The 22,035-nt window shown below is 42.0% G+C and overlaps 1 protein-coding gene and 2 pseudogenes across 1 annotated transcript; all 3 read right to left on the bottom strand.

Moving 5' to 3' along the window:
* Nucleotides 1-7,384: 7,384 nt before the first annotated feature.
* LOC114214869 (olfactory receptor 2AP1-like) lies at nucleotides 7,385-8,317 on the bottom strand (annotated as a pseudogene).
* A 1,181-nt stretch (nucleotides 8,318-9,498) lies between these two features.
* On the bottom strand, nucleotides 9,499-9,993 carry LOC114214994 (small ribosomal subunit protein uS11 pseudogene; annotated as a pseudogene).
* A 5,267-nt stretch (nucleotides 9,994-15,260) lies between these two features.
* Nucleotides 15,261-16,199, bottom strand: LOC114215004 (olfactory receptor 6C4). The gene has a single exon (XM_028110901.2). It carries the CDS (start codon nucleotides 16,185-16,187, stop codon nucleotides 15,261-15,263), a length of 927 nt encoding a protein of 308 aa, XP_027966702.1. The 5' UTR covers nucleotides 16,188-16,199.
* Between the last annotated feature and the right edge of the window lie 5,836 nt (nucleotides 16,200-22,035).

Genomic DNA, 22,035 nt, shown 5'->3' with positions numbered 1-22,035 from the left:
GTGATTATTATTATTATTATTTTTAGAATTTAGAAGGTATTATTCCATTATCTTCAAGATACCAATGCTATTGTTGAGATAGCCGAATCCTTACATGGGCATCTCCTCTTTACCATCAGTAATCCGTTCATGAAAAACAGATGTTCTGGGTGAAAGTGCTAATTGGGAACCTATTTCTCATCATTTTAAATGGGAAAAAATATTATGTGGCAGTGTCAACCCTAAGCCTCCAATTTCCTAAAAAATAGTTAAACACAATAAAATGTTACCAAACTATAACACACAATAATACGCTATCATGTTATGTTGTAAAATGCTTAAAAAAATCACCCAGACGATCAGTTAATATGGTTGTTCACAGACATTTGCCTTGTATGGAACAGAGACTCTCTTCTGGCCAGCAACAGCCAGCGTGCACATTCTTTTTCATGATGCTCATTTCAGATCATCTCTGTGTAACTCAAGGCTTTTACCACAGTGTTTTGCTAAAGTGCTTGGAGTTTTAGCAATGTAAATAGAAAGCTTTCTTACTTCGACACTAGCGGTTGGTGCAATTGTTAAAATGTTTCCAATGCGTCATTGTAAACTCTTTAAAATTACTTTTTAACAGGGACCCTTGGGTGACTCAGTCTGTTACGCGTCTGCCTTCCGCTCAGGTCATGATCCCAGGGTCCTGGGATGGAGCCCCATGTCAGGCTCCCTGCTCAGCGGGAAGCCTGCTTCTCCCTCTCCCACTCCCCCTGCTTGTGTTCCCTCTCTCGCTTGTTCTCTCTTTAAAATAAATAAAATCTTGAAAAAACTACTTTTTTTTAACAGAGACAAACAGGAGTTTCTTGTCCCTTTTCAGCTTAGAAGCTGCTGCAGATCTCTCCTCTCCCACCTGCCCTCTCTCTCTCCACCCACTCTGTCAGAGCACATTCACACGTTCATCTATAATTTCGGTTTTTTAATTTTTGATGTTGAATTTATTGAACCTTTTGTAACAACTTTGAGATCATAGTCACTATAAGTTAAATCCCACAACTTAAAAAAATTTGACAAATTAGCAATCATGAACTACACAAACTCAAATTTGAGTGGTCATGTAAAATTAACAACATATGCAATGATACATGTGTACACAATAATACTTACGTTAGCTGAAAACAATTTTGAATTGGAGACAAAGAGCTCTCTAAAAACGTTTATAATTAGATTTAGTTCCCTTATGTACTGTTGAATTTCTGCCATAAATGCTTTTACCAAATCATAATAAGTTTGCTGTCCTGAGGTGGAAGGCGCTTCATCAGTTAAAGATAATATATCTTGGGGCTCCTGGGTGGCTCAGTCGTTAAGCATCTGTCTTTGGCTCCGGTCATGATCCCGGGGTCCTGGGATCGAGCCCCACATCGGGCTCCCTGCTCCGCGGGAGGCCTGCTTCTCCCTCTCCCACTCCCCCTGCTTATGTTCCCTCTCTCACTGTGTCTCTCTCTGTCAAATAAATAAATAAAATCTTAAAAAAAGGTAATATATCTTCTATATCTTGATGAAACATGTCCATTAATACCTTATCAGCACGCATTGCCACTTTAATATCTTGTTTTGTAATTTCATAACGCTGTATATTTTGTACATAATTCCCCACCAGCTTTAAAATGTCTGCAGAAAGGTATTCTAATTCTGCTACTATGTAAACAGAAACCTGGTGGTCAATTTTATAACCTACGACCACCTTTAATAAAGGATGAATTTTTTTCTTTAAATTTTTTATTGTTATGTTAATCACCATACATTACATCATTAGTTTTTGATGTACTGTTCCATGATTCATTGTTTGTGCATAACACCCAATGCTCCACGCAGAACGTGCCCTCTTTAATACCCATCACCAGGCTAACCCATCCCCCCACTCCCCTCCCCTCTAGAACCCTCAGTTTGTTTTTCAGAGTCCATCGTCTCCCATGGTTTGTCTCCTCCTCCGATTTCCCCCCCTTCATTCTTCCCCTCTGGCTATCTTCTTCTTTTTTTCTTCTTTTCTTAACTTATATTGCATTATTTGTTTCAGAGGTACAGATCTGTAATTCAACAGTCTTGCACAATTCACAGCGCTCACCATAGCACATACCCTCCCCAATGTCTATCACCCAGCCACCCCATCCCTCCCACCCCCCACCACTCCAGCAACCCTCGGTTTGTTTCCTGAGATTAAGAATTCCTCATATCAGTGAGGTCATATGATACATGTCTTTTTCTGATTGACTTATTTCACTCAGCATAACACCCTCCAGTTCCAAAGGATGAATTTTTTCTACTGGGAGAGATACAGGGTTTCTTTGCTTTCTCTTTTCAATAGCCAATTGGGCATCAGCTATTGCCCACTTAACAATTGGATGAGAGAAAGTTTTTTGAACACGTTCCTCTACATCTGAAGCACTTCGGGGCTGAGCTTGGCATAGCATATTTAATAATTGCAAAATTAATTCTTCAACATATTGAAGAGCCCCCGCCACTTGGGTGTGTTCTCCTCTCTGAAAAGCTTGTACGGCAGCTGCTGCCCATATAGTCATCTTTTTTTTTTTTATGTTCTATCAGCCAACATATAGTACATCATTAGTTTTTGTTGTAATGTTCAACGATTCATTAGTTGTGTATAAGACCCAGTGCTCATCACCACACGTGCCCTCCTTAATACCCATCACCCGGCTACTCCATCGCTCACCCCCCTCCCTTCTGTAGCCCTCAGTTTGTTTCCTGGAGTCCAGAGTCTCTCATGGTTTGTCTCCCTCTCTGATTTCTTCCCATTCAGTTTTCCCTCCCTGCCCCTGTGGTCCTCTGTGCTATTGCTTATGTTCCACACATGAGTGAAACCATGTGATGGTTGTCTTTCTCTGACTGACTTATTTCACTCAGCATGATACCCTCCAGTTCCATCCATGTCGATGCAAATGGTGGGTATTCCTCCTTTCTGATGGCTGAGTAACATTCCATTGTATACATGAACCACATCTTCTTTATCCATTCATCCGTTGAAGGGCATCTTGGCTCCTTCCACAGTTTGGCTATCGTGGACACTGCTGCTATGAACATCGGGGTGCACGTACCCCTTTGGATCCCTACATTTGTATCTTTGGGGTAAATACCCAGTAGTGCAATTGCTGGGTTGTAGGGTAGCTCTACTTTCAACTTCTTGAGGAACCTCCACACTGTTTTCCAGAGTGGCTGCACCAGCTTGCGTTCCCACCAACAGTGTAAGAGGGTTCCCCTTTCTCCACGTCATTTTCTAAATAGAAGTTTCAAAAAAATTTTTTTCAAATCTTTACAAGTAAAATTTATGCTTTATAAAATTTTTAAAAAATTTATACTTAGAAGGAAATTCCCAAGTAGAAAGTAATTTTGCAGAACCCATGCTTTGAACACCTGAAAATGTATTTGGAAATAGCAGTTTCAAAATCAGGATTTCTGTCTCCCTTCTTTCTTCCTATTTTCCCCATTTCCTTCCTTTCGTCTCTTTTATCTCCATCTTTCTTCCTGCCCCCCCTCCCTTCCTCTCCCACCTCTAGGTGCTGTCTCATCTAGGATAAGCACAGAGGTGATTGTGCACATATTAAAGCAGAATGAAAAGTTAGTGCAGTTCAGAGCTCCACCCTCTCCTTCCCCTCCTAGAAAGACTTGGCACCTGTTATTAGAAAGGGAGGAAGAGAAAACTCCAAGTCACTGTTTTTTCTTGTTTGAGCTAGGCGGCAAGAGCAGATGGCTGCTGTATACTCAATTCTATTTTCTTTAAGGATTTTACTTTGGTGAGAGCCCTTAGACGGTTATTGGGAATTGTATCTAAGCAGAGTTCCTTAATCTGTGAGTACTCTGCTTCAGTGTTCTAAACAGAAATATTTATATTCTCAGTCCTGGTAGATCAGAAAAACTACTCAACCATTTAACAAATCTTTCCCACTAATACCAGCATGCTACTTAAATTCATAAAATTTTCATAGACAGGCATCTTCTTAGATCTGGTATTTTCTTTGATTAAAGTTAAAATAAAAATACATTTAGCTAAGCCCTAAAGTAAAAATCCCATAATTCTTAACCTTAACAGACTAGAAAAAATTACTCAACAATTTAAAAAATCATCCTACTAATACCACCATATCACTTAAATTTTTAAATTCCTTATGGGCAGACATCTCCCTAGATCTGACTTGTTAATGTTTACTAATTAAAGCAAGTCACTGAAAATGCCTAGGTGGTTTATTAACTCCATAAACACAGGTTTTGATTAATTTTTATTAAATTAATTTTTAACCAAATTACACATGAAAGTATCTGCATCGCAGGAAGAGTGCCTCCAAGTCAACAGCTATTAAAAGGAGCAGGCATTAAGAACAGTAAAAAAGTAGCTCACAATGCCTTACTTAACCTGATCACACCCCTATGGGACATAGCAGTGATAAAAATTAAGCCATGAATGAAAGTTTGACTAAGTTAAATTCTTTAGGGTTGGTCAGTTTTGTGCCAGCCACCATAGTTGACATTTTCTAAAAACAACAAAACAAAACAAAACAAAACAAAACACAAAACAGCAAAAATCCTTACTAGAGGGAGGTGTTTGTTTAGATCATTCCCGGGACAATGATTCCATTGTTTCAAGAACTTAAATCCTTTGAGTTTCCTAAACTGTTGTGTGTGACATTGTAAAAATAGAAACTCCCACTAGAGGGAGCCATGTCCCCGGATTGTCTCGGGTTCCCTGCCTTGAGAGTCTGGTTTCTTCAGCATGTACACGTTTTAAGTGGCTTTCTAGGTCTTCAGTCTCTTTCCCCATTCCTCAGTTCCGGTGTGTGTGGGGGGGGGGCTCAAAAAAGAATTACTTTCACATCCTAATAACTTCAAAGCAGAAGATGAAATGAATTTCTGAGGTACTAATACAATGTGCTGGTTCTTGAGATGAGAACAAAATGTGTGCACGCAGAGCATTTGTCTGCTTTGGACTTGGCTCATAAATTATGTCTTTACTGGGTGTGGAGAAAGAAAAGGAATACATTCAGTTAAGACTGACTCAGGCTGAGAAGTGGGTGAATCAGCACATCGTCTTCCTGTTTGACTGTTTCGCACAGCTTCTGAGAAATAGACACATAGCCTGGGAGCTCTGGGTCTCTCTCTAGCAGACCATGGCCTTCATGTGAGAATTTTATTCTCTGGGGACAGAGTTCCTGAAAAAGGGTGTCCTAGAAATGCTCCTGACAAGAGTGTGGGGACTTGAGGCTCCGTGTGGTTTCTGAGCTTTCTGGGAAACTTTAAAACCTCATTTCACACAGAGAGTGTTCAAATCAGGCTCCTTGGGATAAGACTTTTAAAGTCTGTTGGGGCAACATCCCCATTTGAGTCTTCCTTTAGGGGCCAGATTACCTGTGAGGAGGACATGGAATGCTCCAGAAGAAAAGTAAATAATTTTGCCTCAGTATGCCTTCTGTTTAGGGGTCTGTTTCCTGGTAACTTTCTGGGACCATGACCTGAGCCAAAGGCAGACGCTTAACGATTGAGCCACCCAGGCACCCCTTGCAGACTATTTTTTAGAAGAGGAAACCAAGACTCAGAGAGATGAAGTATCTTGTTCAAGGCCACCCCTCACTAGAAAGCAGGAGAAGTAGGATCTAAATACAGGCCTGCTTAGCTTGAGACTTCGTGTTCTTTTTAACACCCCATGCCCCGTGTTGCGTCTTTTGAGGTAATAGAGATCCAGAGATCCCTCCTTCTCTGACAGAGGGGCAAGGGTGAGAAAGCAGATGCAGGGCCAGAGATATGCTGAGGTGAAGGGAGAGGGTGTTTCTGAGCTTAGGCTGCACAGCTTCATCCTCTCCTGAAAAGTTGGTGATAAGCTCACCAAAGAGAAAAAGAGTGGGAAGGGGCAGGGATCATATGATTCAAGAGAGAAATATTATCTCACAGGGACATTTGTCAGGGATTTCAGAGGTGAGGAAATGGATTTCTGAGCAGCTGTGAGGGCCAGGCTTGAAGGGAGAGGCATGAAACCAGAACAGGCCAGGTATGGGGGCCTTGTATTTCTTCGGGATCATGCTATCCTGGAAGCAGAGGAAGAGAAGGCTGACATTGGGGTGAATGTGATGGGCTGGGAGTGAGGGGCATGGGGAAAGGTCGGGAGGATGAGTGTGGCCTAAGTGCTGGAAGTCTATCAGTCGTGCCTATGATGGTGTAGCTGGAGTGCGAGGAAGTCTGTGACAGTGTGTGCAACTCAAATTTTCCCTCAATATCTCCTTCAGAGCCTGTCTTCCTGGAGTTTCAGTGTTGCCTCCCCATACAGAGGAGCATTCAGACACTGCTGTTTTTTAGTAGTCCCTGTTCAGAGTCTTGTTCCAGTCTTATAGTCCTCTCCCCATGGTTGCACACTGAAATAAAGTTCTCAGACACCAATCTGTGCGGCCATGCAGGGCTGCCTCTGCAAGGGAGAGGAGCAGCAGCTGAATCCTGCACAAAGCTTTTATTTTTTTTATTTTATTTTATTTTTTATGAGAAAAGCAAGGACAGATGCCTCAAAGCGTGAGAAAGGAGCACAAAGGGATGGCAAATATCTTGAAGCCGTAAAGCAGGTCTTCACCCTCCCCTACATACCGGCACACAGGGAGGCAGTCATGGGATAAGGGAGGAGCAGGATGTTTGGGCTAGCAATCACCAGGTGCAGAAAGGGGAGACTGAAGATTATATTCTTTCATAGCTCCTAACCTGTGCCCTGCCACTGGGGATCATGGGATGCCGCTCCTACTGGGCCACTGCATTCAACAGCCTGAACACAGGAACACTGCTGGTGTTTCAGTTGCTTCCACAGTCACCCCTTAGGTGACAATATATTACAATATACTTCCTAAGAATAACTCCACATCTCTTTTTTCTTTCCCTCCTTCCCTGGTCTCACAAGGAGCGTTGGTTTTGGTCCCACAGGCGTATTCCTACCAACAACGGAGTGAGTGAACTTGGAAGCACATGCCCCTCAATCATGCCTTCAGATGAGGCCACAGCCCTGGCTGACAGCTTGACTACAACCTCATGAATCACCTTAAGCCCGAGTTACCCAGCTAATCAGCCAGATTCTGGCCCACTGAACTATGAGATAATGATTGTTTGTTGTTTTAAGCCACTAGGTTTTGTGGGTAACTCGTTAAGTGGCAATAGGTAATCAATACAGATTTTGGTACCTGGAAGTGGGGTGCTGCCATAACAAATATCTGAAATATGGGAGTAGCTTTGGGACGAGGGGTAGGGGGAAGCTGGAAAAGCTCTAAGGATTTCAAACAGGACTATTCATGAGAGCTTAACCTTGAAAATGCTTTTTGTGGAATTCTTAGATTCTGGGGAGGAGAGTCATGTGTCCCTGGAAAGAGCTTTGTTAGGGCTGTCATTTATTTTGGAGCCAAGCTGTTTTCCTGATCAGGTCTTTCACTACTTGCTTAACTTGTTGGTTCCTGAGAGTACAGATGAAAGGATTCAAGAGGGGGACAATGACTGTATTGATTAGAGACACTCCTTTGTTGAAATCAACCCCCTTGCCTGGAGAGGGCTTGACATACATGAAGAAGCAGCTGCCATAGCACATGGTGACCACGATGATATGGGAGGAACAGGTAGAGAAAGCTTTTTTTCTCTCCTGGACAGAGGGGATCCTGACAATTGTCCGGATGATCTGGACATAGGATATGGTGAGAGCACCAGAGCGCTGACCAGAGCCACCACAGCCAGGGTGAAAGCCGCCATCTCTAACACCTGGGGCCTGCTGCACACCACCTCCATTAGAGGCATATAGTCACAGAAGTAGTGGTTGATGTGGGTGGCACAGAATGGAAGCCGACTGGTCAGGATGACAGGCACGATGATGAAGGAGAACACTGCCAGCCAGCAGGTGAGGATGAGCTGTGTGCAGACTCTTGCTTAGGAGGATGGGGTAGCGGAGGGGCTGGCAGATGGCGATGTACTGGTCGTAGGCCATGGCCGTGAGGAGGATGAACTCTGTAGCCCCCAGGAAGATGTGGAAAAAGTCCTGAGTGATGCAGCAAGCAAAACTGATAGTCTTGGTCCCTGTGGCAATGTTGAGCAGCATCTTGGGCAGGATGATGGTCTGGAACCAAATTTCTAAGCAGGACAGATTCCGGAGGAAGAAGTCCATTGGGGTTTGCAGGCTGGTGTCCAGCAAGGTCAGGCTGATGACAACCAGGTTTCCAGAGACAGTCACGAGGTAGGCAAGCAGCAGGAGCAGGAAAACTACCACCTGAAGCTCTCTGGTGTCTGTCAGGCCTTGGAGGAAGAACTCAGTCACTATGGTCCGATTGGCCATGGCGGACCTCAGCCCTTTCCAGAAATGTGCAAGCATGGGTGGATAGGAGCATCAGAAATTAGGATGAAGAAGAGGAAAATTTCTCCCCAAGTCCATCATTCCCTTACCTGTCCACTGTCTTTCTGTGGATTCAAGGAAGCAGAGCAGAAGCTTCTGGAGACTCTTTCCTAGTCAGAAAAGTCACCTCTTTCAGAATCTTTGAGGAATTCTTGAATGTCAGTGACTTTCCCTTCACCCTTCCTTCTTCCCTTCCTCTTTTCTTTCTTTTTTTCTCGGCTTTTATTTTCTCTGAGAGAGGCTACAAAGAATTCTCTGCTGTTCTCCCAGTTCTCTTTAGAACTGGCAAACACCGATTCATCCTCCAAGATCCAGCTTAAGTGTGACCTCTTCTATGAGGCCTTTCCTGGAAGCCCTAGCCTGAGTCACCTGCTCTCTCACAGTCCCAGTAACACATGGTTTGTGCCTCTGTTTTATTTCTGTAGAGTCAGTGATGTGGGATAGAGCTTGTTTTCCCCACCAGACCACAAACACCTTGAGCTCAGGGACTGTTTTTTTGTTCATCTGTGTATCTCAGCACTTACTTTTGCTTTCTCGGGAGATGCACTGGCCTTCTCAGATCTGTATTCATAACAAAATCTACTTCCTAACGCTTGGTTCACATGTGTAGCATGTATTTTGGAATAAGAAGCATTTTTCACCCACCTTGCTGTTTGCTTATGTTGAACCCTTATTAAAAATTGTCTGGGAGTGCCTGGCTGGTGCAGTCAGTTAAGCTTCCAACTCTTGGTTTCAGCTCAGGTTGTGATCTCAGGGTTGTGAAGTCGAGCCCTGCATCAGGCTCTGCACTCAGTGGGAGTCTGCTTCAGACTCTCTGTCCCTCTCCCTCTGCCCCTTCTTCCTGCTGCCCCCTAAAATCAATCAATCTTTAAAAAAATTTGTCTGATGTTTGCATCTGGATTGTAGATTACTTGAAGAGAGGGAGTGTCTTGTTTATTTTTACTTAGACTCTTTTCCTCCCCCACCAGCTTTATTGAGGTATAATTTATAAATAAATTGTAAGATATTTAAAGTATACAATGTGATGACTTGATATATGTATACATTGTGAACGGACTCCCCCCACACTGTTTTTTTTTTTTTCCTAGCTCACACAAAGCCAATTTATTAACAGAAAACAGTAATTTGAGGAATCCTGTTCACAGACGGTGACCACGGTGACCCCCCTTCCTGCGGGTGCTATCGGAGGGGATGGGGGTGACATCCTCAATCCGCCCGATCTTCATTCCTGAGCGGGCAAGGGCTCTGAGGGCTGACTGGGCCCCAGGTCCAGGGGTCTTGGTTCTATTTCCTCCTGTGCCTCGTAGTTTGATGTGGAGGGCAGTGATGCTCAGCTCCTTGCACCTCTGGGCTACATCCTGGGCAGCCAACATGGCAGCATAGGGAGAGGACTCATCTCGGTCAGCCTTCACCTTCATTCCACCAGTCACGCGACAGATGGTTTCCTTGCCAGAAAGATCGGTGACATGGACAAAAGTGTCATTGAAGGATGCAAAGATGTGGCAGACACCAAACACATTCTCTCCTTCAGCTACCTGAGGTCCAAGGCTGATGACCTGTTCTTCCTTCTTTTCCTTCCCCTTGCGAGGTGCCATTTCTGCATGTCTTCTCCAGACTCCGCTACCAGAAAAAGAGCTCCCCCCACACTGTTAATTAGCACATCCATCACTTCACATAGTAACCTTTTTTTAAAAAAATTTATTTTATTATGTTATGTTAATCACCATACATTATATCATTAGTTTTTGATGTAGTGTTCCATGATTCATTGTTTGCGTGTAACACCCAGTGCCCCCTTCAATATGTGCCCTCTTTAATACCCATCACCAGGCTAACCCATCCTCCCACCGCCCTCCCCTCTAGAACCCTCAGTTTGTTTCTTAGAGTCCATAGTCTCTCATGGTTCATCTTCCCCTCTGATTTCAAGCCCTTCATTTTTCCCTTCCTGCTATCTTCTTCTTCTTCTTTTTTTAAAACATGTAATGTATTATTAATTTCAGAGGTACAGGTCTGTGATTCATCAGTCTTACACAATTCACAGCGCTCACCATAGCACATACCCTCCCCAATGTCTATCACCCAGCCACCCCATCCCTCCCACCCCCCACCACTCCAGCAACCCTCAGTTTGTTTCCTGGGATTAAGAATTCCTCATATCAGTGAGGTCATATGATACATGTCTTTCTCTGATTGACTTATTTCAGTCAGCATAATACCCTCCAGTTCCATCCACATCGTTGCAAATGGCAAGATTTCATTCCTTTTGATGGCTGCATAATATTCCATTGTATATATATACCACATCTTCTTTATCCATTCATCTGTTGACAGACATCTTGGCTCTTTCCATAGTTTGGCTATTGTGGACATTGCTGCTATAAACATTGGGGTGCACATACCCCTTCGGATCACTACATTTGTATCTTTGGGGTAAATACCCAGTAGTGCAATTGCTGGGTTTTAGGGTAGCTCTGTCTTCAACTGTTTGAGGAGCCTCCATACTGTTTTCCAGAGTGGCCGCACCAGCTTTTGTTCCCACCAACAGTGTAGGAAGGTTTCCTCTTTCTTCCCATCCTTGCCAACATCTGTCGTTTCCTGACTTGTTAATTTTAGCCATTCTGACTGGTGTGAGGTGGTATCTCATTGAGGTTTTGATTTGGATTTCCCTGATGCCGAGTGATGTTGAGCACTTTTTCATGTGCCTGTTGGCCATTTGGATGTCTTCTTTGGAAAAATGTCTGTTCATGTCTTCTGCCCATTTCTTGATTGGATTATTTGTTCTTTGGGTGTTGAGTTTGGTAAGTTCTTTATAGATTTTGGATACTAGCCCTTTATCTGATATGTCATTTACAAATATCTTCTCCCATTCTGTCAGTTGTCTTTTGGTTTTGTGGACTGTTTCCTTTGCTGTGCAAAAGCTTTTTATCTTGATGAAGTCCCAATAGTTCATTTTTGCCCTGGCTTCCCTTGCCTCTGGCGATGTTTCTAGGAAGAAGTTGCTGTGGCTGAGGTCAGAGAGGTTGCTGCCTGTGTTCTCCTCAAGGATTTTGGTGGATTCCTGTCTCACATTTAGGTCTTTCATCCATTTTGAGTTTGTTTTTGTGTGTGGTGTAAGGAAATGGTCCAGTTTCATTCTTCTGCATGTGGCTGTCCAATTTTCCCAGCACCATTTGTTGAAGAGACTGTCTTTTTTCCATTGAACATTCTTTCCTGCTTTGTTGAAGATTAGTTGACTATAGAGTTGAGGATCCATTTCTGGGCTTTCTATTCTGTTCCATTGATCTATGTGTCTGTTTTTGTGCCAGTACCATACTGTCTTGATGATTACAGCTTTGAAATTATACTTATTTTACATTCTGGCTGTTTCTGTTCCAGTAATTCTTCTTTGTATCCTGTGTTGTCTGGTGTGGAATCTTGACCCTCTCCCCCAGTGGATATATTCCTAAGATGGGTGGTTATTTTGGCATCTGAACTCATGATCTTGTATGGCTTTAGCTCTACTGTCTAGTGATGCATATGAACAGAAGGTTAAGCCCTGGTTTGTGACCTTCTGGATAAATTTATTATTTACTTATTTAAAAAGAAGATTTATTTATTTATTTTAGAGGAGAGCAGGAGAGCAGGGGGAGGGCGGTAGGAGAGGGGGAAGGACAGGTAGACTCCATGCTGAATGAAGAGCCAGATGTGGGGCTTGATCCCATGACCCTGAGATCAGGACCTGAACTGAAGGCAGATGCTTAACTCACTGAGCCACCCAGTCCCCCTTCTTTTGATTCTTGTCTACAGTGATGACAGGAGGAATAAAGCCCACCAACTCATACATTTAGAAATTGAACATTCCAAAGGCTCAGCTTCAGATCAGTAAACTCATTCCTTTGCTTATCTGTGACTCAGATTATATTATAAGTATGTGCTAGCATAAAGCCAGTTTAGTGAACAGTTTCAGAAGAGCATGACCTGTCTTTTTTTTTTTTGACAAGCTCATTTAGAGGGTGATATGTTCCCTTCCAAATTAATTCTTTTTAAGATTTTATTTATTTATTTGTTAGAAAGGGAGAGAGAGCACAAGCAGAGGGAGTGGCAGGCAGAGGGAGAAGCAGACTCCCCGCTGAGCAAGGAGCCTGACATGGGACCCTATCCCAGGACCCTGGGATCATGACCTGAGCAGAAGGCAGACACTTAACCGACTGAGCCACTCAGGCATCCCCCAAATTAATTTCTAAATGCTTATATTATGAAGGCTGGGTGAAGCCCTGCTTAGTGTTCTTAGACTTTGACTTACACCAAGTACCTTCCTTCCTTATCTCAGCATACTTAGAGATCTCCAGGGCACATGGAGTTGATGTAGTCATTTCTAATAATCTCCTGCCAAATGTTCTGATTGGCTTTATGTGAAGTGTGGATAAGACCTTCATCGATCTGGCTACCAACGGATGCAGCTGGACATAAGAGATGTAAATAAGCTGGCCTTGCTGCAGAGGGAGTTCAAGTAGAATGGCCAACATGTTTAGAGTCCCATTATATTAAACCAATCAATTTAATATCTATTCTTACTAATTAAGCCCCAGTTTCTTGAGAAGGATAGTGTTCATACTGTTGTAATGGGTATCACTTATGAAACACTTAAGTATTGGCTTTTAAAATGTTTTACACTTATTATCTCATTTAATGCTCAAAACTATTATATATGATAGACACGATTATTATTCTCTTTTTTGAGTTTGAGAAAAGCAAGTCTTAGTGAGGTCAAGTAACTATCCCAAGGCATCTCTTGTAGAAGGTTGAGACTCTGGGATTTGAACTAAAGCCTATATTTTAGACCACTATATGGCATTGTGTTCCACTTCATCATAGATTCTGGTAGAAATGTGGATTTGCATGAATTTAATGATTGAAATGTGGCTATTTAAGAACATTTCTATATCAGTTGATAGCTCAGTGAATTTGTATTGGTTTGTTACCGTCTTGGGAGCTTCCCAGGTGAAATCTGAAACTGGCCCCCATTCTCAGAGGGCAGAGAGAGACAGAAGAAAGAGGAGGCCACTCCAGGTGGGAAGGTGGCAGTTTTAATAAGCAGAGGGAACTTACATAAGATCCTTGTCTTGGCCGGCAGCAAGACGAATGGATCCCTGCACCCGCCCGCTGCATCTTAAGAGTTTATAAAGAGGCCCTTGCTGGGTTCAGTCATGTATATGGTGCAGGTGTTGTCAACCCCACATCACTATCTCAAGGCTGTGTCCTTGGAGCAGCCCCTGGGAGCGGGAAAGGCAAGGGGAACCCACATTCCAAGCACAGCAGAGGGGGCGAGGAGCCTGTGGTCACCATGCCCCGCCCCGGCCCAACTTAGCGGGGTTATGTCTTTTTGATGATGTTCCCCAACAATCTGTAATAAATTAAAAATCATCACTAATCTCTAGCTTAGCCACCAAAGAAATTCAGATATTCAAAATAACAACGGCTTTCCATAAAAGACCTTTTATTCAAAATACCATGCACTCTTCAATATTTTCTGTGGTTCTGGAAATTTTCTCTCATAACCAGTCCAATACAGTTTGTTTCTTAAGTGCCCAAGAAGCATCATCCCAGTGAACAATATTACCATATATAAAGCACATGAACACACAAGATGATGTTCCACTTGTAACTCAAACAATAACCAGCATTCTGCAATGCATTAGGATATTATTAAACTATGTGCAAGGACTCAGATTTCTAAAAATATTCTTCATCCTTTTAAGTTGAGGCCCTACCACCACCAGTTCATATTCAAGCTGTTGTTACTTTGAAACCATGTATAGAGTTCTTGGTAGGGTAGTCTATTCCCATTTGGTTGCTAAGACTCATACATTCTAAATTCTAAATATAAAACCATATTACTATTTTATATTCATTATCCATTTATGAAACAGGCATCCATGGCTTATGTTATAAACAAAAACAAAAACTTGGGGAAAAGTTAAAAGAATGGAGTCATATCACAGAATTTGTCCTAATATCTAACAAAAGTAAACAAACAGATGAAATAAGATTACAATAGAAAAAGAAATCACCAGAAACTACCAAAGAGAGAGAGTGGGCGATCTCATCCATTAACTTAAAAAGATGTCAGCGAAGAAAAGCGGCAATAGATTCTGTCTAGAAGCGGGAGGCTATTAACGTCGGTTCCAGAAGCCTCTTCTAACCACAACTTCTAGAAAATGGATGTGTAAGTTGACAAAATCTTGGGGGTTTTCACCTCATTTGGAGAAAAGTGGATCAAATGTATATCGTTTTCTTTTTTTTTTTCCTTTAGGGAAGGATGTAAGTTGTAATGGCTACAGTTGAAAGATGAATGACAAAGGGGAGGAGAATCAATTTATTGACACTTTGTCTGTAGCATAGTCTCCAGGGCTCCATGAGGAAGAACAATGCCAATGTCAGATTTCCTTCGAAATAATGCTGATAATATAACTTCCTTTCTTAAAACTTCTCTTGACTCACCATGTCAACTAACTCCATAGTTTGTAATTAAAAAATACCTTCATGATGGCCTCTCTTTCTCACTGTAAATTCTTATCTTTCCACTCTTCTAAAAAAGCAATACGTGTTGCCTCTAAAATTTCAAGTCATTTCTGGAAAATAGTTAACTCCCTCCATCTGTTCTTTTTATGGATTCTCATTTTTCTTGTCTAATAGCACTTACTATGTTCTTTTATTTTTTGTCAACTTACTACATGAATTTACAACTTAGCACCTTTCTGTCTTACTAGGCTGCAGATTCCTTGAACTTAGGACATATGTCATTCATATATTCATCCTCAAGGGCCAGTTCAGCATTTGAAACTTAGTAGATACTCAACTCACATTTAGTAAGTGAAATATATTTTTCATGGAAATGTATTGTCTTCTAAAGCTTCACAATCTTTTTGATGGTGTCCTTGAATGCTTTCTTCACTTGCTGATTTCTTAGAGTGTAAATGAAGGGGTTTAACAAGGGAGTAACTGAGGTAATGAGCACAGCCATTCCTTTGTTGAAGGCACCTTCTTCTTTTGCAGAGGGATTGATGTACATAAACATGCAGCTGCCATAAGAGAGGGAGATAACAATCATGTGGGAGGAACAGGTGGAAAAAGCCTTTGTCCTTTGCTGGGCAGAAGGGATCCTCAAAATGGTCCTGATAATGTATGTATAAGAAAATGTCACCAGCACCAGTGTAACCACCAGAGTCACAACTGCCAGGAAGAGGACCATCACTTCTAGGAGGCTTGTGTCTGAGCAGGCCAGCTCCAGAAGGGGCCCATAGTCACAGAAATAGTGATTCACAGCATTGGAAGCACAGAAATCCACCTGGCTCATCAGGATGATTGGGGGTAAGATAGCTAGGAATCCCCCCAGCCAGGAGCAGAACACGAGTTGTATGCAGACCCTGTTGCTCATGATGGTCAGGTAATGCAGGGGTTTGCAGATGGCAACATAGCGGTCATAGGACATGGCAGCCAAGAGGTAAAACTCTGTTGCCCCAAGAAATATAGCAAAAAAATATTGAATGAAGCATCCAGCAAAACTGATGACTTTATTTCCCGTTGTCACGCTGGTCAGAAATCTGGGAATAAAAATGGACGTGAAGGAAATTTCTAAGAAGGAGAAATTCCGGAGGAAGAAATACATGGGAGTCTGGAGGTAAGGGTCTACTAGAGTGAGAATGATGATAGTCAGATTTCCTAGGACACTTATCACGTAGATGAGGAACAGAAAGATGCATATCACAACCTGGACCTCAGGTTGATTTGTGAAGCCCAACAGAATAAACTCAGAAAACGTCCTGTTTTTCATTGCTGACCTTTAGGAGATCTAAAGGAAAGAGATGCGTGATGAAAACTCAGGTTTCTCAGGGTAGGAGAGACAAAGCTGATCCTAATGAGCCATGTCATATATTACTTTCTATTCAGTTGACCTAAACCAGCGTTGCACTGCCCTGGACTTGGCTCCATGGAAGCCCAATATCTTCTATGTGAATGACCTTATTTCTAAAGTCTTTTTAATTCCCCAAGTTGACATATTCCCGGACACTTACCAGACTCTATTACAGAATAATTACTCAATTTTTTTTTCAGAAGAATAACATTTTGAACCTATCCTTTAATCCTAAAATGTTGGGGCGCCTGGGTGGCTCAGTTGGTTTAGCGATTGCCTTTGGCTCAGGTCATGATCCTGGAGTGCCGGCATCGAGTCCCGCATCGGGTTCCCTGCTCAGCAGGGAGTCTGCTTCTCCCTCTGCCCCTCCCCTCCTCATGCTCTCTCTCTCTCTCTCATTCTCTCTCTCAAATAAATGAAATCTTTAAAATAAAAAAGTCCCAAAATGTTTATGAAATCTCCACATTTAAGTCGCTTTCCTCTGACTCTATTAATTTCTCACACTTCTGTGCTCTTGGTAGAACTATTTCTATCAGATTCTCTTTTCTGTGCTTCCCTTTTCCTTCCTTGTGCTCTTCCCTCTTCCCTGTGCTATTTGACGTTTCACTGGCTGTCTGCCATACATTCTCATCTCCATGATTGTCCAAACCTCTGACTTCCTTGTTTCAGCAACCAATCGGGAATTCCTCACATGGATATGGTTGAAGGTTTTGTTGCATAAATGATTTTTTTCTGCACCCCTATTTCTTTGGAAGCATAAATTTGTAATAGGCCTTTAAGGTCTTTGGTTCGGTACTCTCTAATATTATATTGTGAGCAGTTTTGACTATATGAACAAGGCCCTGGTGTCCATAAATCATTATTTAACATTTCTTATATGTTTCTCTGCATGGTCAAAGTCTTGTAGGTAGATTTGGGATATATCTCTGAGAATAGAGATCTTGAGATATCCACAGGCAGCAACTCAGAGTGGATTTTTCTCAAAGTCTTGAAGAGTCCTCAGTGGCAAACTAAAGATGACAGTTTATCATGCCTCAATGTTTCCTGTTCTCTATTCTTGGCCTATAGAAACCGGAAGAGGGACATTCATGTTTCTGAAAAGAAGAGTCCTTTGTAGATAAATTGGTAATCCCCAAGGAAGGAAAGTTTGGGGGTGGTGTTCTGTGTGCATTTTTGGATTTTTCTGATTCAGGGCCAAAAGACAATAGAAAAGGCCCCTCTAATTCACATGCATACAGGTTAGAAAAAAATCATATCTTCAGAATTGGTCTTATCAATCTCCCCATTATTCCATACAGCTGTTGGAAGCACTAGGTGATATTAAACATTGACCTGGATTTGCCTTCAGCCCTCCCTTTCCTGTTTGTACTAACCTGTGGTCTTTGGCAAGTACTGCATTTTCATCCTGATTTTCACAATTGATGGACTTCATGATCCACATTTATAGAATAATAACATCAGTGACTTTAAAAACATACAGTGCTCACACCCTTGGCAATCTGAATGACTGCAATGAGATGTTTCCCTTGTTGTTCCTAAGAGGTAAATCAAAGGTGAGAGGAGCCATGTGAGTCTCTGAGTGATATCAAATTTAACATGCTATCTATGGGCTTCCCATCAACATTCTACCCTTCTCTCTCTTTTTGTGAGCCATAAGTGGCTATTTAATTATTTTAAGAAATTGAATTATAATTGACATATAATATTACATTATTTTCAGGTATGCAACATAGTGATTTCATATTTTTAGGCATTATGAAATGGTCACCACAATAGGTCTAGTTACTGTCTGCCACCATAAAAGTTATTAGAACATTATTGATTATCACTTATGCTGTACATTACATCCCTGTGACTTATTTATTTTATAACTGGAAGTTTGTACCTCTTAATCCCCTTCACCTATTTTGCTTCCCTCCCCCCAGCTTCTCCCTACTCTGGTAACCATCAGTTCATTCCTGTATGTATGAGTCTGTTTCTGTTTTGTTTTTTGGTTTGTTTCCTAGATTCCGCATGTAAACGTTGTACTCCTCTTAACGAAAGTACCCAAGTGTGTGGGGCTTACCTAGGAAGTGTATTACCTCCATTCTATGAATCCAAACCAGAATCCAATCAGTTTCTGAGAGACACAGTCCTTCACATATATAATAAAAAAGAAAAACAAACAAATAAATAACTCTCACCCCAGCAGTGATAGAAGAATGGACTTCGATAGATGGAAAATTCCTTAATATTTTTGTTCTAAGGGAGATTATTTTGAAGTCAGAAGGCAGGGTTTGGACTTCTCTGCAGTTTCTATGTTAGGCAGAGTGACTCAGGTTTTATCTGCTCTTGAGAACAGGCACCTGGGGAACGATTTCCTGAAGAAGCTAAACATGCCCTGTGGACTTAAATTTAAATGCTTCACACGAACCTCAATTGTTGACGACTTTGAGAACAAGTTGTGAACATATGGCTGAGGAGAGAAGGTCCAGAGAGACCATGATAACGGGTTCCATGAGAGAATCTGCTGCAGACAGGATGTTTGTCAAGTTGAAAACAATGGAGTGAGATCCCTGGGGATTGGTATGCCTAGCTTACTCATTCTTCCTATTATCTCTCCCTTTAATAACCCAGTTTGGCCTGTGCTCAAATCTGAAATAAATGAATTTACTTCACAGTGAATTACCATAACCTTAATGCCATCATAGCCTCCATTAAGATTTGCATATGTAATTTTACTGAAATTAATAGGAATCAGCAACTGGAAAATATTTTGCTGTTATAGATTTGGCTGATATGTTCTACTCTATGAGTAGTTCTTTACCTTTGAGGGAATTATAGATTTTCTTTTTTTTTTTTTTTAAGATTTTATTTATTTGTGAGAGAGAGAATGAGAGACAGAGAGCATGAGAGGGAGGAGGGTCAGAGGGAGTAGCAGACTCCCTGCTGAGCAGGGAGCCTGATGTGGGACTCGATCCTGGGACTCCAAGATCATGACCTGAGCCGAAGGCAGTTGCCTAACCAACTGAGCCACCCAGGTGCCCCAGGAATTATAGATTTTCACTCACCTCTCTGTGGGATATTTGGGGAGCCTTGCCAATGCCTATACCTTTATAGATCTTAACCACATTCAACTTATTCCAAGAACACGGGTATGAAATTATATTGATAACATCCTCCTGAAAGGAAATTCAAGCTTTCCAGTTGGGGTAGGCCATTGCCTCTTGGGAAATTCAAAGCACTGCTACTTCAGTAAAATTTCTGGACATTACTTGTCAGTCCAGGCACGATCCACATCTGGTTCAGTAAGGAACAAACTCTTCACTGACATCAGCACTTATTACTTTAAAGTAGACTCAAGATTTACTGTATTTATTTGGGTTTTCAGAGGTGACATTTTTCTCATTTACATATTTTATTTAAATTCATTATGCTGTTACAAGTTGGTTCACTTTGAACGCGCCATGCAATGACAAAAGGCTCTAGAGTCTGTCAAAATTGCAATAAAATAGGCATTCCCATTGGTGTCCCCCAGAAGCTCCTTCACTGTAGAGACTTCAACAACCTGTTTACATTCCTTCTGGAGTTTCTGGATCCACCACAGTGGCCTTAAATTGTTCATAGTCTTCTAGTGCAAGAAACTGTTTTCCTTGGCTGAATCAACACACCATTAGGATGGCAACTGTTGATTGTATAGTGGGTTCTTCTTGAGATAAATGCTTTCACAGGTCCTGAGCTTGTGATTCTCTGAACCCAGTTGCCCATTGTGCCTTTGGTCATTGAGACAGCACTCCAGAAACCTAGCATGGCCATTAGTAAAAGGAAAATGCTAATTATGGAGCCAAATTGGGCCCTCTGGCATATCCCACCTGTAGGTTCTCAATTCTTTCCTAGATGCAATAGTGCCTAGAGGTTACCCCTCTCCCATATCTGCTGGCTACCTAGGAACCCCATTGGGATTAACTGAATGATTAGGAAAGGGAGTTTGTATCTGTTATAGATGCCAGCACCACTGTCATGCATGATAGCGCCTACTGAAGAGCTGCTGCTTTCCATTCCCTAACTGGGACATCCCTAATCAAGGATGAGGCCCATGGGTCAGCAGTTATCTTAGCACTAGAGAGTGTCCTGGCCAATACTTGGTCCCTTTCTGCACATTTTTATAGACTGTAGGCCTTGTCAATGGTATGGTTATCTGGTCTGACTAATGGCAGCAACAACAATTCCTTATCTAAGGTTCCCACATTTCTATTGGGGTAAAAAACTGTGGGAATTTCTTGCCTCCCAGTACCCAAAATACACATCAAGGCCACACATACTAAAATTCAGTTTTCAGGGGCTCATTGCAATGCACAGGCAGATAAATTGGCTTTGATTTCTGAGACACATATTGGCACAACCTCAGCTCTGATGTAACTTTGGACGGGTGGGCCCATGAAATATCAGGCCACAGAGAAGCTACTGCCCTGAGGTCCTGAGAAGAATGAAAGGGACTCTCCTTCTCCTCAGCCATGAATAACGTAGTGACTAACTCATGTACCGTTGTGGGAAAATGTGCCACTGTCTATACAGTTGATGAGGCTCATTTCCCTGGGGACTGTCCATTAACCAATGTCAAATAGATTTTATGGGTCACTGATTCCCTCTGCAGAGGACACTTACTATTCTCTGACCATGGTGGACACTTAGAAGGGAATATTACTCATCTGTCCTTCCAGACATGGTACCAGTGCAGCCATAACATGGGCATCATCAAGACACTTCTTTTTCCCTTCAGAGTTCAGACATTACTGATAATGACTTAGGTACTTACTTCACCTCTGAAAATACACGGTGCTGGGCTCTTGAAAAGGCATTCAGTAAAACCCACCTCTTCTCCCCACCCCCTTTACCAGCCTCAGGCTGCAGGCCTTAGAGAGTGCAGTACAGTCTTAAAGAAACCTTGTTAAAATTATGGAACAGTACATGGTCTGCTCACTGACTCTCACTGCCAGCTGCAACCTTAGTTATGCTCAACTGCTGACACTTAAGACCTCTTGCTTTGTCCTGATCATTGCTTACTGGCATCTTATAAATAGAAACATACAGGATGTTTCTGTCAAAACAGTCACTCCTGTTAGGCCTTTGGTTTCATTGTTATAACCCCACTCATATCCCACCCCCAGGCCTTCCCTCTAACATCACCTGTATTCTGTGTACCTTTTATGCCAATATTTTATTTTGGGCAACAGGACTTAACCTCAGTCTCAACACCAACATGCTCTTTTTCTGCTAATTGTGCTCACTTTGCTCAGAATCCTGGGGAGTCACAGGTATTGCCTTAGGCACATGCAATGCCCCCGCAGAAACTTATGTTATTAATGCCACCCAGGAAATATCTAAGATATTTTCTAAACATATGCAACAGCATGTATGACTTTACCATTAAGATGATTTATCCATTTTCCTACTGATAGAAATTCAGTTTATTTCCATTTCAGGGAAATTTTCATGCGCAGTGAGCATTTTTGTATAAGCATGCTACAGTGTATGTAGAGAAGTTTGTTCCGGAAAGATATCCAGATTATTTAAGAGTGCATTTAAAAATTTTCCAACTGGACTTCTAGTACTATGTTGAATAATAGTGGCGAGAATGGGCATCCTTGTTGTGTTCCTGATCTTAAGGGAAAAGCTCTCAGCTTTTCCCCATTGAGAGTGATATTCGCTGTGGGCTTTTAATAGATGGTTTTTATGAAATTGAGTAATGTTCCCTCTATCCCTACACTCTGAAGAGTTTTAATCAGGA

The sequence above is a fragment of the Eumetopias jubatus genome, unplaced genomic scaffold (assembly GCF_037043125.1).
Source record: "Eumetopias jubatus isolate StellerSeaLion01/CBP00866 unplaced genomic scaffold, mEumJub1_p1.0 scaffold_8, whole genome shotgun sequence".
NCBI classification, from domain to species: Eukaryota; Metazoa; Chordata; class Mammalia; order Carnivora; family Otariidae; genus Eumetopias; species Eumetopias jubatus.
This window is presented reverse-complemented; position numbering and strand designations above follow the sequence as displayed.